This window comes from Anser cygnoides, chromosome 8 (genome assembly GCF_040182565.1).
Source record: "Anser cygnoides isolate HZ-2024a breed goose chromosome 8, Taihu_goose_T2T_genome, whole genome shotgun sequence".
In the NCBI taxonomy this organism is placed as follows: Eukaryota; Metazoa; Chordata; class Aves; order Anseriformes; family Anatidae; genus Anser; species Anser cygnoides.
In genome coordinates, this window is record NC_089880.1 from 21,667,801 (window position 1) to 21,686,806 (window position 19,006).

The 19,006-nt window shown below is 38.5% G+C and overlaps 1 protein-coding gene and 1 long non-coding RNA gene across 7 annotated transcripts in view; one reads left to right on the forward strand and one right to left on the reverse strand.

The window, feature by feature from the left end:
- On the forward strand, positions 1 to 17,965 carry LOC106034027 (uncharacterized). Of its 4 annotated transcripts, none has more exons than XR_010833350.1 (5): positions 1 to 1,380; positions 2,710 to 2,780; positions 4,928 to 7,553; positions 8,728 to 14,381; positions 15,959 to 17,965. It is a non-coding gene; the product is annotated as an uncharacterized lncRNA (long non-coding RNA). The 4 variants fall into 4 exon arrangements; XR_010833351.1 differs by lacking the exons at positions 1 to 1,380; positions 2,710 to 2,780 and having other exon boundaries at positions 4,928 to 5,044; positions 5,671 to 5,772; positions 7,302 to 7,553; XR_010833349.1 differs by having other exon boundaries at positions 1 to 2,780.
- The window catches only part of ST6GALNAC5 (ST6 N-acetylgalactosaminide alpha-2,6-sialyltransferase 5), a 121,684-nt gene continuing 106,424 nt past the window's right edge, over positions 3,747 to 19,006 (reverse strand). For 2 of the 3 annotated variants that reach the window (XM_067001719.1, XM_048059045.2), the window contains exons 3-5: positions 17,960 to 18,369; positions 12,914 to 13,021; positions 3,747 to 5,242 (exon numbers count right to left, since the gene is read on the reverse strand). In XM_067001719.1, coding sequence (XP_066857820.1) covers positions 5,011 to 5,242; positions 12,914 to 13,021; positions 17,960 to 18,369 — 750 coding nt within the window. In that variant the 3' untranslated portion in view covers positions 3,747 to 5,010. The remainder of the gene's footprint in view (positions 5,243 to 12,913; positions 13,022 to 17,959; positions 18,370 to 19,006) is intronic. The other variant, XM_067001720.1, reaches the window with a different exon arrangement.

Here is a 19,006-nt window from a genome sequence, read left to right on the forward strand (position 1 = left end):
TTTATGACTGCTAATTCTCTTCTGTTACAGCTTTCCATCTATTCATCTGGAACGTGCTAGGGTTACTTGTCTGTAGTTTCTTGTCTTTGTGTTCATGATTTCTGAAGACAACTTCCAACCAAATTACTCTGCAATGAGTAACGATATTGCATGTTGATCATCTGTTGAGTAGTTTCTCAGGCTTGCTCTGGTGTTCAAAGACAACATAAGAAACATTCTCACTTTTCTGCTGGCACTGCAAGAGTGTGTCCTATTAGAGCTGTGCTCTCTTGTACGTGGCTCTGGGAGGGGTGCCACAGAAGGGAAGGAGATGCTGGTTTGTGGCCTCTAACTGCACATCACAGTTCTTTTCGATACTGTGTTTGCCATGGAGCCTGTTCAACATTCAGCTGGGATAAAAGTCACCATCTTTATTTCCACTACGATACTGAAAGTCCATCCTTACTGTGGTTAAATGACATTTGATGTTGCAAGTTTTGTTGTCGTTTTCATTGTAGAAAATGCTTTAAAATGTAGCAGTTATAACAGATATTCAGCATAAGCAGAGTTATTTTAGAGACATTTTATCAAACATCCTTTGAAGCTTTTATATTTTTCAGCTTCTGTCCAGAGAAATCTCTCACCGTCTTAGGCTTTTGTCCTTTCAGATTTCCCTGTTCTTTTTTTTTTTCATTTTTCTTTTTTTCAGGAGACTGTGTTCTTCCAAAAAAATTCTTTTTCCTTTCTCCTTATAAAATCTTGTGATGTGTAAGGTATGCTGGCAGTAGGTAGCTGGAAGCTCAGAATTGATCAGTATTAAGTAATGTACCAGAAGTGGAAACCTCATAGAACCTATAAGGTTTCTGTACTTTGTTCTTTTTTGCACTACATTTTTCCATCTTACAAATACTTTGTTTCCATACCTATTAGTTTTTATATCCCTAAGGTATGTTTTTAATATAGATAGAAATTGCATTTCCTTGCATCAAATAAATAATTTTCATTATTCAGAGGTGATTTTCAGAATTTTTCAAAGAGTTTTTGTGGTGCATGCAATAGATCTATAGAAAATTGAAAAGAAACTTCTGCAGCACAGTGTTTGCTGTTGAGCCACAACTTTCCACTCTGTCAGCTTCAGCACGACTTTGATCTTCCTGTTTCAGGGGAATATAGTTAGACAGCACAAACCATGCTCCACTGCCCATTTGCTAGACTCCCCTCACTTCATCCCCTCAAACTTACTGGCTGGGTAGTAATCTCCTTCATAAAAGTCTTGTATTTGGAATGTTCTTCCATCTGTTTTTCTGTTGTTGTGTCCTTGCCTCCTCAGCCCTATCTAGATTAAAAATCACTTGATTTCCTAAGAAGTTTGCTTGAGAAGTACTGTAGAACAAGACCCAGGTAAACACATCCTGCAGAATTTTATCAATTTATACTTCTGTTTGTGTGTTTGTGTGTAATACATGAAACATTGTGTGTTCTTTGAAGTCGTGGTTCCTGACACAATTGGCTAGAGCCAGAGGTAGTTTGTCAGCAGACCTGAATCTCTTCTAAAAACAGGGTGGTAAAGCTGTAGTTCATATGTTCTTATTAAGTTATTTAACTTAGTGAGTAGTTACTTCTTATTAAGTTAAGTAACTCCTTTTCTCGGTTCTCCTCTCCAGGAATAGACAGTATTAACCTGTTGTTCTGAGGTGCTTTAAAACTCTGTATGGAAGGTTTTCTCAGGGGCATTGTGTCTTATTTTGTGTAGTGATGCTGTTAGCTGGGTATTTTGCAACTGTGTTGTGCCAAAATAACAAAAACCGATGGTGATATTTTTCCATTCTTAGTTGCAGAGATTTTCTTTATCATTCTCAGCTCTCATTCTCATTTGCACGTGGCATGGCTTAAGAGCTATGGTTCTTCAAGATGAAAAATAGCTACTCTGTTGAAGCCTAACATAAAAGGATATAAGGGGTGCTACAAGTACAGAGCTGAAGTAACAGATCTTAAAACTGCTGATCTCTGTAAACACTGTTTTGCAACAATTTTTAATATATAAAATGATGCACAATGAAGCTCATGAATTGATCAAATTATAGTGAGGAGTGTAAGATGACAGCATAAACTAGAGAATCCTGGTTGTACTACTTATCTTTGGCCTGACAAGATTTCATGTTGTAAATCTGTTTGTTTTATAACTAGGCCATAAAACCTTACTTCAGGCTGAAATGTAGCACAATATGATATAGTTGAAAATTTTGCATTTATAGAAAAATACATCAGTGATTTTTAAATTAAAATTGCAGCGTTTTAGAAATAATTTTTTTTTGCACTCATAACTTGCACTTTCTGGACTGGATTTATATTCTCTATAAATCAGCGATCAATCCTATTTAAAACTTGCTGTCTTGGCTTCATCAAATTCCTTCTTCGGAAAGTCTTATATATGCACGTGTGACTTACTCTTAGAAAAGACATCTTCATACCTTTTTTAATTATGTTGGGGACCATGCTGAATCAGCATAGGAGTTTGATAAGAATAAAGTGAGTTTTGAGTTTGTTTTGGTTTTTAGAAGACTGGAAATGTTTAACGGTATCAACAACACATAATTATCAACAAAACTGAAGCAGGAATATTTATGATCCTTAGTTTCACTCTGTTGGAAGTTAGGAGATCTGATGTCAGTTTATCCCATGTTTCTTCAGAGTCTTAATATTTCATCTGATCTATTTTGTACTGACCAGTCTTTCAGACAGGAAACATGCATGTGGAGCACAACATATTCTTGAAAGTGTACATTGTCCTGCTGAATACTGTAAGTAGATCACAGTAATCTATTTTAAAATGATCTCTATATATATAAAAATAACGTGACTAGCTTAAAACATCTAGCATACATATCCTGCAGCCCTTCTCAACTGATGTAAAAACTAACAGCTCTACTTTATAATGACAAGATCCTTTTATTATTATATAATAAAATAAGAAAAGGATGGTGGCATCAGAGTACCTCCTGTGATCTGCGTCATCTCTTGCAGTCATATTAGAAATAACCTGTAAATCAATTTGACAGAGTTCCTCAATTTGAGTAATGCATGTTGGCTACATGCCCCAGTACACATGCTGAAAGGGATGTGCAAATTACCATTAGTTCAAAAGACAATTCTGTAGAATTTTTGTGAAATGAAGTGGAAGGAATGAAACACAATCAATGAAATAAGAAGAGTTAAACATCAGCTGGCAAGAGATGGGTTACAAGTAATTGTCAGTAGTAGAGCTTTGCATTCACTTTGTGTGCTGAATCATGTTTCTTTTGATGAACTTTACACCACAAGAGGAGTTTAAAGGTAAAATAGGTTATAGTTTCTTAATCTGGTTGCGGGGAGCACAGCAACAAGGAAAATGGCTCTCTCAGACCTGCTCTTCAGGTCCACACAGTATTAAAGGGGTAAACAAGGCATTTTACTGCACATTGTCACTAGAGAACCAAGGCATCTGCTGGGCAGCTGCAGCTATTGCTATGAATTTTGGAAAGAGGAAGTCATAATGGGTCATAATTGGGTTTAATTGACACGGAGTTTGGTCCCAGTTCCATGTACTGCCTCTGAGGTTGAGCTTGTTGGGCTTAGATGCTTTAAGGTAACATCTTTGTTTTAGCTTTATTTTTCTAATGACAGGCACCTTTTGTCACCTAAATTATGTTGTTTCATGCAATAACTTCTTCAAAGTAATCAATAGAGTAATTAGAGATTTAATATTTGTGAGGCAAAAGGAAAAATAATAGTGTAACTGAAATGTTCTTTATTCATAAGCCGAGTATAACCCAGTAAGACACAGTGTGAGGTTCCATATACAGAGCTAGCATTGCCCACCCCCTCGCGTTTGCCAGGCTTTAGTACTTCACAAAGAAAATGCCAAGTGTAACTTGGCTGTTTGCAGGGGCACAATTTCATACTCGTGGAAATCCTTCCACATCTCACCTCAGTGTGATCCACGATCTCTGAGATCGGTGATGGTCTTGGAACAGTGGAAGGCATAGACCATACAGGTGTAACATTACCATCTTTTTGGCTAGTATGGCTGATACTGTAGTACCTGGTGATGCAGCTTCTTGATTTCAGAAGTTTGGTCACGTTGTTGCAAGCCGTTGTTGCAAACTGTTGTTGCCTGTTTTTGTAGCTTGTTACCTCAGGAAGGTTGCTCCTTCAGCCTCTTACAGGATGACAACAGGCAAAACAAAACGCAACCCCTCTAGCCTTAGTTGGTCTTCTTCATTGAGAACGCGTTGCTATAAACAGTCATTTTTTGATGAACTTTGCCCTTCTTCCCCCACCTCTGATTAAAAACCAGCAGTTTGATATCACAGCAGAAAATTCACATTAATATCGAAAAGAATTTTCACTACCATTTTCATATTAACATGAATGTAAAGTTAGCTAGATCTGCACATGGGACCATTCTTGCTGTTAAAGGCTTTATGCTGGAACGGAGCCCAAAATTTTTAAAAGAAATGCAACATTTCCAGATCAAATATTAATTACATGCTATATAGAATCATATTTTTCAAACAAATCCTATAAATAAAAAGCTAGGCCTTTCAAACCATCAGCAATATTAATTCTGGATTTGAAAGATTATGAAAGATCAACAACCACAGAACTGTGAATTAGAAAAATACTGGCCTAGGTTGCATAAAAACCTCCATTAAATAAATACTGTAAGTTTTCACTATGAAAATTCAGTGGTGTTGTACTTTAAAAAATCATAATGAATTAACCATCCCATTAATGATACTCAAATTGCTTTTCACAAGTCACATACACACACAGGAAGTTAGATGGCCAAAAAAGGCTATACTGGATTAATACACAGTTCAATGGAAAGCACTGGATATACTCCTTCATAACTTCCTGACTGTTGTTGCAGTTATCAGCTGCAAATTCTGTTACCCTTCTCCTCTAGGTTGTCTTGCTGTCCCAGGAGGTCCAACACACTGACGGCTGATACAGGAGGTGATTGTGATTGCGGTCTTGTGCGCTCATCCCTCAGACCACTGGTTTAATCTCGGGGTGATTTACAGTAAGTGGTTCTGGTTTCCAGTCTGGTTGGAAAAAGTGAATATTGAATGTCCGTGCCCAGTTCTCAAACACTCGTTTCTCTGTGATGAAACGATGATGACTGCCCTTTCGTCCCCGCTCATGTGAAATGTACATTGTGCACTCGTCGGGTCCCAAAGGTTCATAATAATGATAAGGTACTGAAAGATGATTAGGATCCCTGTGGGAGAAAGAAAATAGATGGAAGCCCCAGATGTTCTTCTTTACTGATTGAAAAGATATTATCTTTAATAAGCTGATGGGCTCAAATCCACTTTTACTCCCAGCTAAACCATATTTCTAGGTATCTGCATTTTTCTTGAATATTTAATACATCAGAATGTGACAAAGGCTTTTCCTTTGCTCCTTCTTTTAATCTCTTCCTCCCAGTTAAACAAAAGACAGCAGTAGCTCAGAAACAAGGGAGAGTGCTGCAGGGCTGTGTTACTACTCTGAAATTTGAGGCAAACTGCTTAAGAGATTTATATCTTGATAGTGATTTGTAAAAAGCTTTGGAGAGGTATTTACTGAAATGGCAGAAGAAAGGGAAGGGAAAGTTAGAGGGGAGGTGGTTATCTGTGTCACTGCAGTTCAGTTGAACACTCGCAGGTGCACCAGGATGTGAGCACACAACTTCAACGAGCATCTGCATGCCAGGTCACTGATACAGCCCACTGCTGCTGGCCTTACAATCAAACATCAAACGCACAGGTGAGTTATTTTGGATTTTATAATGGCACCTTTCACATATCCAAGCTAAAAACTAAAGTCATTCACCCACAGTACCCTTCTGCCCTTGTGAGCCCATCAGTGTTAACCAGTAGGAGATGCTGTACTCATGTGGTGACACGTAGGTTATGCTGAAGACCCATTAGATAGGTAGGATAAAAATTATTTCAACAGTTTTAACATCAATGTTTTGGTGTTGCGTTCTGTAAAAGACACATATGTATTATGTTTATAATGTAGTAAGCCACAATGGTTCATTCTTTTCTGTCTTATTCTCTATAGTAAACTATACCCATTATGTTTTGCTTTGAGCACAGGCTGACAGGACCTCATCCAACTGTCTCTGTCATTAACTCAAAGAGAGATAACTGTCCCTGACAGAATGACCCAGTTGGACCTATCTCCGCAGTTACTACCAAGAAACTATTTTGTAGCGGCAGAAAAAAAAATAACAAAAAGTTGATCAAAACACTGCCATTTAGTAAAGCCTTGGAACTGCTCTATATTAAAACCTGAGCTGAGTAAGAACCACCGTACAGAGCAAAAATTCAGAGCTGTCATGGAGATTCAGGGCTGTCAGCTCTAATATTGAGTTGATTATTTTCATTTTGAAGAGCTAATATTTAAGCTCAATTTCAATTGAATGCATCCACAATCTGTCAGCGTTCTGTCTTGGTCATTATTTTTACTATGTAATTCTGTCACCTACGCAGTTCTCTAATTCTTCTTATTTTATCATTATCCACATTGTATATGCAGTGGTAATGTATGATATTACTGCTGTTTTCCATTTGTACTGTAGATTAATGTTTTAATTCAATCAATCTAGCTTCCTAGTAACACAACAGGGTGATCAATCTTACAACAACAGAATAACAATAAAATTACATTTTTGGAATAAGATGGATTCTAAATTTGCTGTATATATTCTCACTGGAATACATAGGAGAGTGAAAAATCTTTTAATACCTCACTTACAGAATGTGTATCTTTAATGTAAAAAAATACACTTTTATATATATTTAATACATTCTTTTTAGCTTTCACTATTAGATCTCAATCTTCAATTACATTTTCTTATAGTTCTTTTTTTATATATTGGAGCTTTTATTATAATTTCTTAAATTAATCATTTGTTTGCTTACTGTAAATCTAACAAGATACATTTGGATGTGATTTATGCTTTCTTAAGAACTACCGAACAAACCAGCATCTGCCTCTCATTTAGACTGTTCTTTTCCACACTGTAGCTGGATTTTACTCTTGTGTTCTCAAGGGTAAACCTATATTGCTTGGTGGAAATTTACGGCTTTAAAATTAGGATTAGTAAAGTTGAAATCTTATTTCGAACTGACTTTGAATAAATGCAGTCACAATGGAAATAAGTTAACTGCTAAGGCCCCAGTACTGCACGGAGACCCTGTTAAGGCTGCTGGCCCTGATGCCTCTTCACAGATTTAGTTACTGTTCCCCCCTTGTTGTGTTTTTTTTCTTTTTTTTTTTTTTTTCAGGCCTGAGTTGGATTTGCAGAACATGAACTAGAAGAGCAAAAAAGCAGGAAATAACTCTTTTTGCGTCCCATCCCTATTCCTTTGCTGTACACTGAAATTAACAATGGCTTGTTGTGAGAACTTTGGAATCAGATTTGCCTCAGAGGATCTAAAGGAATGCCTTCTCCCTGGCTCTGATGATGTAGTATTTACCTAGGGTTACACTTTTCCTAGTCCCTCTTTGAAGCAACATTTTGAAGCCTGTACCTTACAGTAAGTGCTTTCTTATCAATATTCTATATCAATATATAATTATATTATATATATAATCATTTTTATGATATTAATATATCAATTATGATATATAATATATCAATATTTAATATTTATTATTGTTTTATTTTAATATATAGTATATTTTGTTTTATTTTATTAAAAAGTATATTGTTTTGTAAAGTATATTGTTTTATTTTAATATATAGTATATTAATATTTATTATTGTATTATTTATTATTATATATTATTATATATATTATTTATTATATTATTGATATAATATATCAATATTTAATATATCAATATATTAATATATCAATTTTATGATATATAATATATCAATAATATATCAATATTCTACCAATGGATTTCTTTAGCAAAGGATTTCCCTTTTGAAGACAGGGATTCCACGTTACATTAAAATTCCAAAGTTAAAACTAGAATATCCCAAGTGGATACTGAAGTATCCTCCCAGGTACCCCTTAGCTTCGGGCTGTAGTGGGTCGCTGTATTTTGTGCACTGCCCAATGGGTGCTGTCAGGAGTTGCGTGGAGTTGCGTGCAGGCTCAGGGGCTGAACCAGAGGCAAATTCTAATACAGAGCCCAAAATGCTGATGGCTTTAACCAGCTCCAGGATTACCCTGCAGCAGACTGAGGTTTTTGAGGCTAAAAGTCCAAATGTGTTTGGCTTTATGAACACTGAAAGGCAGTTACGTACTTAGCACTTTTTGTCTGAAGTTTTTTCCCCTTTGTGGGAGTTCTGGATTCCCCCAGATTTCATGCTAGTAAGGTTTGGATTTGTATGCTGGCTTGGGTAACTACACCATAGCCGAAATTAACTGTACTGTGTTATCTTCTAACTCTGCAATTAGCTTGTGTCACCAGCGAATGAAATGCATGAGTAATTTCTATACGGAAATTGCTTGCCACCTCATTTATTAACATTAAAACAGATGCTGTTTTATCACTGACTGATACTGGACATTAATCAGTATTTTGTCAGACTTCACATGCATATTAATATCACAGCTGGGAGGAATCTAGGGAAGATCCTTTGTAAAATATACTCTACTTCCTGCCTAATAGCCTGCCAGCACAGCAACAGTGTAAGTGCTTGTACCCAATGTCAGTCATCTACCGTTTGCCACTTCAGTGCACATTTTCCCACAGATGGTATCCACCCACAGTGAAAGCTGAAAATACAGCAACCAGTGTTTGCCTCAGAAGAAACAAGACAGAAAAACACGGCCATCCCATTCCATGTTCTGGTCAGCCTCTCCCTTTACATACAGAGTGATCAACCTACTAAAGCTATATGAACTTAACTTGCAGTGTCAAGAAATTCCTGTTTTCAAGGGTGAGTAAGATGTAATTAACACATTGAGTGATGGGCAGCATGCTATGATAATACTATGAAGGTTTCTGGATAACTTTTTGCCTTTTATTCCTAGGATCCCATTTCCTTGACAGTTTTCCAAACCATTGTTATTAAGGTAATGAGGTGAAATGTGTGTATAACAACTAAAAGGCATGGCTACTTCCCATACAGTTTATACAATCCTATGAGCATCAAGCCCTCCATAAGCCGCAGCAAATCTAACTAGCAACAACTGCTTCTTTGCACTTGATTTAAAGCAGTTGAAAATGGAGAGAGGGAGGTAAGAAAACACTAGATTTAAAAGCTGTACCCAAAGGAATAAATTAAAGGATTTCAAATGCCAACTTTCAGGCAAATTATCGCAGATGGGAAATGGCCTGGCAGTCAAATGAGGATTCTTCATAGGAAAATGATCTGGTTCCATAATTGGAAGAAAAAATACTCCTATCAGTTAAAGTAAGGCTCAGAATTAAGCTTTAAGTTTCTGTGAGTTCCAGAAGGCCCATGAAGGCAGGGAGGTAAGAGAGGGGAGGTTAAAGAGGGTTCTTCAACACCTTGAATTTTCCTTGTGTGAAAACCCAGAGATACCTACAAGGACCCAACCTGCTGCAGCTAATCCGACAGACAGGGCTTGGCATTATTACAAAATGCATTAAGATTTGTCTGTGTCCTTCCCACATATGCTGCTGAGCAGCCACAAAGAAAAGCAGCAGCACTGCAGCTCCTTCAGGAATTGTGGTGCTATCTGAGCTCCACAATCTGGCTGCTGATGGAGGGAGAGTGGCAAGAGGAAACGTCGATGTCCCAGTCAGGGGTGAGTCCTTCCATGTGCATACAGTAGATTGCTGAAGGCTGCTTAGGGAGGGAAACCTTTCCTACCTGGGGCACTAGTTTTTACTCCAGTAAAGGCCAGGAGTGGGTTCCTGGGCACTGAAAGAAATATAGCAAGATGACTGGTTTGGTGGCAGAGAGCGAGAGGTGCACACTCTCCAAAACATTTGTAATGCGCATGCAAACACAGGCTTTCATCTTATTCTAGAATGTGCAAGACAGACGTATGTAACAGCACGAGAGCAGTATCAAAGCCATTAACCCTTAGAGCAGTGTAAATCTGTAGCCAAGTAAAGGGATTCAATATTACATAGAGCTTTGCTGCATGGTACTAGGAATTTATAATAATCAGGTCACCAATTCCAGTTCAACTATAAAATCAATGTCCAGTGAAAGTAAATAGAAATGAATCTAAAACACGTTGTTGCAATTAATAGTGACAAATCTTTTTAGTCTCTAGTGCAGACTGCTTCACTAGACTATTTTTCCTGCATGGGTGGAAAGCAATTTGGTTAATGATCTTAAGCTAATAATTTGTAGCAGATTCAATAGTATGATATTCATGATACCTTTGAGGTGTCCTTCACGTTACAGATGTGATACTAATTTAATTCCACAATAGTGATCACCCACACTCATTACTTACTCCAGAGATTAAAACTTAAAAAATAATGGGTATCTGCTGGAGTTGTAAATCTGGTGATATTACATTTGAGTGGAAACCAGAATACTTATAAATATATTTTAAATCTTAATGGTTCTTCAGCTGCACAGCAAATAAGATACACTTTTACCTATACCATTTCATACATACATGAGAGAAGTAGGGTGATTTTTGTTGCCTCTTTTATAATTTTTTTCGACGTGGTAGATGTGTGTTTTGTCTGAGTGCAAAGCAGGGAAATGTGGCTTAAAGTACAGCTGTTTACAGACTATTTCTTTCTTTATGCTATTTTGGTTTGTTGTCTTATTTCTTTGAAAGGAAGCACTGTTTAATGAGCAGCTGAAGAGCAAACTAAGTTTAACTTCATTTATAGCAACAGGTTCATTTCACAGATCTTCATGGATAGCATCTTCTAGGCATGGAAACTACAAATTTCCCCTTCGTTGTCTGGGGAATAAACCACTTAAGTAAGCACATTTTATATTATTTTGATTAAGAAATGACCTTCTAGCATTTTTATGACCAAGTGAGCCTTTAGATTATGATTTGTTATCCAGGCTATAAGCATTATTACATTTATTGACAATAGAATTGATCGCAGCACTTAAATGTTATAATTTAATATTACATCCATTTGATTTCAGGGTGTCAATTCCGTGAAAGCCTTTTGTATGGTCTCAGTTACAATTTTAGTCTCTCTCAAAGAGATGATTTTGTTTGTTTGTTTTTAAAACCAAGCATATGCACCTAAACTAATCTGATTTTGACAAGTAAGGAAGCTGGCCTGAAAAGTTAGCAATTCAATGTAAAGCAGTGCTCACTCCTAACTTCTCCATTTTTAGATCGCTTATTTAAGAATTACTTCCATGTGCCACTGGAATGCAGCCACTTCTGCAGTAAGATAGACCAGCCACTTACAGCGATGCCAGGGACATAACCATTTCAGAACAGAAACTGAAGAAGTGTGTCTTGGCAAAACGAAATGACAGGGGAACTGAAACGCTGTGCTATGGAAGGTATTTATGTTGCCTGGAATATCGGATCTAGTTTGTTATTTTCCTTGGAGAATTCATGATGAAATCTGGCAGTACATCACAGCATTTATCATCTGTATTTTGTTATAATTTGTAGAAATTCTCACAAAGTGGAATTTAGTGTTGACATTTTATACTATAATTTCTTCAGGGATTTCGACTATTTTGTGCCCAGGATAAATGCAGATTTTTGAATGATCCTTTTTAGTGCTCAAAAGAAAGTCAAAGCACTCCTATTCTTTGTGATAGATGAGCTAACCTGTCACTACAACAGTTCTCTCCCCTTTCCCCTGAAAGGCATCTTGAATTAGTCAATGAACCAAACTTCAGTGAGATTATTACATTTGCAACAAAATTCAGGCAAGTACCTCTCAGTGAGAGGGCCTTGTGAGCAGGGGTTGAAACGTTGCACTGATGCCACGTTCCAGACTCTGACTACCAGCTCCGTGCATTGCTGGATCGATCACTTGGCAGTGCAGCTGGCCTCAGGCCTAGGCGGGTGGGCACACAACCACATTTTTCAGAAGGCCAGAGTACTAGGCCTAGTTATAGATGGACAGATGATACTTAAATCAGTGTAAAGACTGTTGGTGTAAAACACATCTGTATGAGCTCATACCAAGTTAGTACTTTGCATCATGTGAATAACGAGGGAAGGGGAGGTCTGTTTCCCTACCTCTGTGACCCCTAGTAGGAAACCATAACTGGCACCTCAGGTCTGGGGCCTGAATAGGGCTGGGCATGATGTAGCTGGAAAATCTGCACAAGCTGTTACTGTGTACAACAGCGTGAAGGGGGTCACAGCTTCCACTGACAGAATGTGTGTGCTCTTTCCACCACTTGTAGCCCACACCCTGCATGACCAAAATGGGTGATTACAGGGCTGATTATCTAGTCTGCAGGCCCAAATTCTGAGGTGGTTCTGTTGTTGTTGTTTGTTTTGATTTTGGTTGGTCAGTTGTTTTTGGTGGGGATTATTTAGGAAACCAGTTAATTGGCAGACTGGGATGTATGTGGTATAGGTACAATGAGCTTAACTTTAGTTGTATAGAAAGTTAGTTTAGAAACTAGTCACTGTAATAACTCCATTTCTCTATTAATTGTGGCGGGAACCTTTAAAAACAAGTTAGAAGTAATATTTTCCAGTATTCCTTTTTTCAGATTAATTTCATGCCAATTATTGCATTACTTTTAGCTGATAAATATTCAGAGACTAAAAGAAACCAACAAGATGGATTAATTCTCCCACACTACAAACAAATTTTTTTTTAATATTTTATATAACATAATTAAATGCTGTTTGTTGCTTTCAGAATCAGATCTTGGGACATGTTAATTAATTGCTTTAAGAGGACGGAAAACATGTTTCAGAGAAAAAATTAAAGACTCAGATATTTATCTGTAGTGTTCAACCTTGTTGACTAATAATGGTTCCAAAATAAATCCTACCTGCAGAAATCCGGTGGCACCATGCCATAAACATTTATCCTGTCACAGAGCTCTAATGCGATAGTCATTGTGAACCAGCCCGTGCTAAGCCAAGTGTTGGATATCTTCCTGAAAGCAAAAACATAATTAAGTTTCTAGGCTGCCAAATAATTCTTGAGATATCTGAAACAATTTCTGGGCATTTCTTTCATTCTTGTGAAAGGTTATGAAAATTGGGCAACCAAGACTCGCTTGCTCATTCATCTTTTAACGATTTTACTAGTGTCTTCTGTCAGTGGACTAATTACACAGAAACTGCCATTGCTGTAATTAATTTTGGGCACAGCAATGTTAATATTTAGCTGACCTTTTGGTAAGTTTACCTTAAGTTACTGAAACTTCATGTCCTATATTTATATTCTTCTGCTAGTAATGTACTGGGAAAACACCACCCATTGGTAATCACTTAATGGAATTTGTACACTAAATAGTCAGGAAGACATCACAGGGGATAAAGAGGACTGCTTAAAATGCTACAATGCGCCTGTCTGCCGCAGTAAGTGATGGCCTCAAGTGCTTGGTCTCATCACCTTTCCTCACACCTTGGTCCACGGTTTGGTTTCTAGAAGCTCCCAGCCCCTCACCATGACTGCTGGCAGGAAACTTTGTTGGCTGCAGCTATGCCCTGGGAAACCTTCACCTAGGGCCTGCCCCCCCCCCCCCCCCCCCCCCCCCCCCCCCCCCCCGCCTCTCCCGAGTCCCATTCCCTCCTGGTGGGCCCTTTTGAATTTGACTGCCAAGTGCTGCAAGGGAGCCCTCCAAGGCAGTTCCTTTCCTGGCCTTGTCTGCAGGTTGGGAGACATCTTTTAAAAGAAGCACAAACTGATCCCAGCATTATTTATGCAAAATTAGCCCATATCTTCACGTAATCTCTCACAGATCTATGAGATTTACAACCTGTGCTTAAATTGCACTGTATCATGGGTTCTTACCTGCAAAATGGCATCAGTAATGCTGCTTCTTTCTAGCACTTGCTCATCACTGCTGTTCATTGTGTAAGAGCTGGCTGCTACAATGGTTATGGGTTGGCTGGCATATGCACTGAAAGCCCCGATCCTGTGTTAAGTTCCCGCACTGTCCCTATGCCTGGGGAGAGCTGGCTGTCTTGGAATGGGAGGACCAAGGACATGCCGGTGAGGAGCACATCTTAAAGATGCAATTGCATATTTAGGGACAGCCCTGCAGGACCAAGTCAGGCACCTCTGTTAGAAATGGGGTCACAGTCCTCAGCTCTCTTCTGGAGGTGGGTATTTGTCCCTGATGCAATGCATTCACAGGTCTCCTTTGAAATACTACTGAAGAAGGAAAGAGCAGGTCTCCCTGATGGCTACTTACTCATCTAGAAAAGTCGTGCAGGAAGAAGTTCAAACTCAGCAGCGTTTCAAAAAGATGGGCTTCGATTCCTGACTTCAGACTGTCACAGTGACCGGTGAGTCTCTTTCCATCTCTTACTCAAGCTGAGGCATTGCAAGAGCTAAGTGTGCAGGCTTGTGTCAGGTAAAACGTTGTGAGCCTTTAAGGTTTGAGGAGTGCCTTGTACTGAGGTCTCCTGTTTCCTCAGTGAATTAAGACTATCGCAAATTAACAAAAGAAGTGGTGGTATCCATGTCTACTGTTAAAAGGGCACTTCTAAACATAAGGGTATTCTTTAAACAGAAATGCCTAGAGGATGCTGGGGAGCCTGTGTACTTTGCCCTGTCCTTTGCTGGTTACCTGGTAATGTGTAAGCTTCCAGAATGTATGCCTTTACTGCTCCTGATGTCCAGGCTTTCAGGCTAAGCTAGCATTTGGAGAATAACTCATTTAAGCATCTCATTAGTTCCAATTATGGGGCTTTATTCTTATCTGCATTTGCACTTAAGCTTTTTTTTTTTTTTGGCGGGGGGAGGAGAGGGAAGAGGAGGACAGTTTATCACAATGTAGTAGCTGGGTCATGAGCTCAGCAGAGGCCTTCAGGCATGGCAACAATACAAACCAGTAAATAATTTCTGGCTCAAAATTATTAGGGAAGGGACGGGTAAGGAAAAGCCTAAAAAATTGCTTTCCTGCCACTTGAGAGTTTCTGAGCTTATGAATCACCAGGTAATTTAGGAACATACTCAGGCTAGTATTTTGGAGCTTGAACAAGGCGTTGTTCTAGGTGCCTAAGACCTTGCATCCAGAACTGAGGGAGCATTGCACTTAAACCACGACCTAGGCTCTGCACACATCAGAAAGCTAGCTAGACTGTGTGCTGGGTTAGATTTCTTTTTGCTTACACACACTTATTTTGCAATTTAGTGTTTTCAGTAAAGCGGAGAATAACTGAATTTAAGTAAGCTAAAAAGCTGAACAATAGAATAAAGATTTAAAAGCATACTCAAGTACTACTTTGGCCTCTTTAAATACCATGTCTGTAGGACAGCAATACAGAAACAGGGTTACAATGTCTTGCCTTTTCATAAACGATCTGAACAAGATTCCAACAAAAGAATACTGTTTTTATACCTAATCAGCTGTAATGAAAGAATATGAAGAACTGTCATGTGCTTATTAGGGGAAATTATCAGATATTCTTTTATATGATGAACTAACACACTGTGCTGATAATTCTGTAGTGCACACTAAATTACAATTAAAGGCCTTTCTGCTCCACCAAAATCTCATTTATAATCTCTATGGAAATACTCTTCCTGCAGTTATTTCATTTATGCTTCCTTTATCTAATTACTATAATATTGGTTCTGAATCATATTTTCTTAATGTACCCTTATTCAATTATAAAGTTATTTTCAAGTACAGTTACTTTATAATACCAAGTATATTGCTCTGCAGCCTTTGTCATTCACTGTACTATTTAATTGGCAATGTTTTCTGAAGTTTTTCCTTCTTTTCAAAATCAGCTTTTTATTGTAAAGCACAATATATCCAATTACCTTTTTTCTCATCATTTTCAAGACAGAAAGGAATGGTTTGATTATTGCACCCTTGCAATCAGATTTCTCTCTCCTTTTGTTTTTTTTGCAGGCACTGATGGTGAGAGCTCAGCAGAAACCTCCCAGGGAACAGCATCATCCTGGGCACAATGTTCTGCTCCTGCCGCCACAGCTACATAAGTGTTCTTCCCTTATAAAGTCTTTCCTACCCCTGTTTCTTTTCATCTTTCCCTCTTTTCCTGTGCTGCCTATTCATTTATTTCCATCTCCCATTTTAACCTTCTTAGTCCTTCAAGTATGCTGTATGTAGCCTCTAAAGCAGTGGCTCCTATACAGCAAAGCCTACAATTTCTTAAATGCAACAGGCGCTGCTCACGAACGAGGCTGAGTTTTGATAGATCCAAGTGCCATTATTCATGCTGGGAGTTCAGGGTGCCCACGACTGAGCCCACTATAAACTTGTTATAACATCATTAATGTCTCAGACTCCTTGAGAATGTTTCAGGAGCCAAGACTGGGCCTGGTGCCTGTGCAGAAAAAGAAATGCTTTCATCCCATGCTTAGCTGTAGGCCGCCGCCTGCTCCAGATCGGTAATACAGAATTAGAAAGCAGCAGCACAGCAAGAGTCAGGAAAGGAACGGGACCCCAGCTCCTCATGGCAGAACCGGCCAGCTCTTCCTCAAAACTTGGGACTGCGAGCAGTCCCACAGTGAGTCAGCTGGGGCAGAAGGAGGCAGTGTGCATGCCTTGGCTGCAGCCTCTGACCCCTAGGGCTGGTGGTAGCCATTTACAGCTTTACCACAGCTTTGTGAATTTTAATGCCTTTGTAAATACTGGCCATACAGATAATCCTTTGCATTTTTCTTGCTTAATTCCCACAGATTATAACCTTCTCACTTTGCTCGGCTCTGAGTGAACAACTCTGGCAGAAAATCACAAGCACTGTTTTGGGGATGAAGAGGAAAGGACCTTTAACAGTAAGAAACTGAACAAGTTACTGCGTGCTTTAGTGTTAATGTGAGCCAGTCAAGTATTTGGATACTTAGTTTGATCCACTGTAACTGAACTGTGCTCTGCAAGCAAAGCACGTGGGATATGACAAAAGACAGCAAACGCCAACCAAAGATGCAGTCGCCATCAGCTAATAGGATACAAGGGTTTCCTGTGCCACTGGCTCCGCCTCTGTTGTACAGCCCCGAAGACAAGTCTGTGCCCTCGAGCCCTCTGTCCACAGAGGATTGGCTTCAGGCTGTGGTGTATATGTTTTTGTAAAGTTAGAGAATTTTACCATGAGTTACTGCACAATAAGCCCACCTCTTCATTTGTACCGAAGTGGGGACCCTGTTCCATTTTTTACAGCTGCATATTTAATATGTAAAAAAATAGGAGTTCATTAACAATAAATGTGTTTCTCTCTAGGAAGTCTTTGGCTTAAATGCCCATTTTCAAACATTATATATGAAAATACTCAAGTCCTGCAGTGGGTCACTTATTAAAAATTTGATTTGAAGATCAGCCTACAAGTCATAAACAGTCTCATAAAGATGTAACTATTGTAATAACTTTCCTTTTCCCAGTTGGAAATATAAGATGAACTCCTCTGAAGCACCTAATGTATGACTAATGTTTATTTGTATTACAAGAAGCTTTACAGCTGCAATGTTCCAAGAAAGCTTAAATTCAATAAACAGCTATTATAATTCATAGAACGGTGACATTTCCTCTGTAAGAAAACATAACCTATCCATTCTGATTTTTCAGAATCAAAAAAAAAAAAAGGAAACTTTCAGGTATATTACCCCAAAGTGAGATTTAAACAGCTCCTAACTCCTTGGCTATATATACAGTACAGCCAGACTCTGGTATTCTAAGTTGATGCGGCAATACTCCACAAAAATTATTTTGATGCATAATTTTTCCTTACATTACAAGTGATGTTATTTGGCCTGTTATACCATATTACAACTCATGCAGCAGAGGATTTAATGGGTGTGATAGTCCCTCTGAGCAGATCTGAAATTGGTACATATAAACTACATTATTTTTCTACTGTATGACTTCCCCCAAATGTATCCACATAAATTTTCTCACCTGTCTTTCCCAGTTTCTCGTTTAAAAAGGTCATCAAATTGAAGCATCTTGTGGCGAGAAATCATATATGCTTTTAATTGAGGCAGTATCTGATTCATCAGCTGCAGGTTGTTATATACCAAGCCTTTACCATCTCTCCTCATGTAGCTGCTAGGACCCCAGAAGATAAACACGGCACCGTGGCTCATATTTAAGAGTTCGTTGCGATTTCGCAAAATCCTCTGAATACTGGAGTGTGCAATGACTCGAAGGCTCGTTTTGTTTCCAACATCTTTTCCATAACCTCGAGTAGGTGCATCATTCATTCGTATTACGCACTCTGTCTCGTCGATTCTGTCACCTTGTTTACTTCCCAGAAGGTGTCCAGAACTGGTTACCAATGCACAGCTCTTGCAATGCATTTTTAAAGGCTGCAAAGACATACATACTCGAAATTAGCTGTGAACACCTTCCCATTCACTACATGATAACTGTAACTAGTATTTTACATATACATGGAATATTTTGCAACAAAAATCTCAGAGGACTTTATATAAATCTCTCTCAGCATTCTTCCCAAATAACTGGGAACATATTACCTGAACCTTTTATAGAGGGGGAAAAAATGTGTGTAACCCTTAAAGTTCTTCCGTGGAATTGAATCCACTGTTTAAATCCTCCTTTCCACTGCTGTTTAACCTTCATGTATAGTAATGACAATGGCTTCTAAACTCTTTACAGCTGCATAGCATTGTACTTCTACTTGCTATAAATGAGCTCTAATTGGAGTATTTCTGATTTCTCCTCTTCCAATTTTTGCAGGAAATCAGTAAGTCCTGGTAAGCACAAATGTGAATAGCTTTTATCCTAGGGTCAGGATATTTTGCTAAGGGAAGAGAATTATACCTTGGTCTAATCCTTCCGCACCATTTCCAAATCAGTGCCATAACCACTGCACTGCTCTCATACTTCTGTTGTGGTTCTACAGTCAGAGCTGGTCATTAACGTCTGCATATCTTTTACATGACAGTGAGGCAGCGCACTGAACTTTTCCTAGCTTGTCAGGTC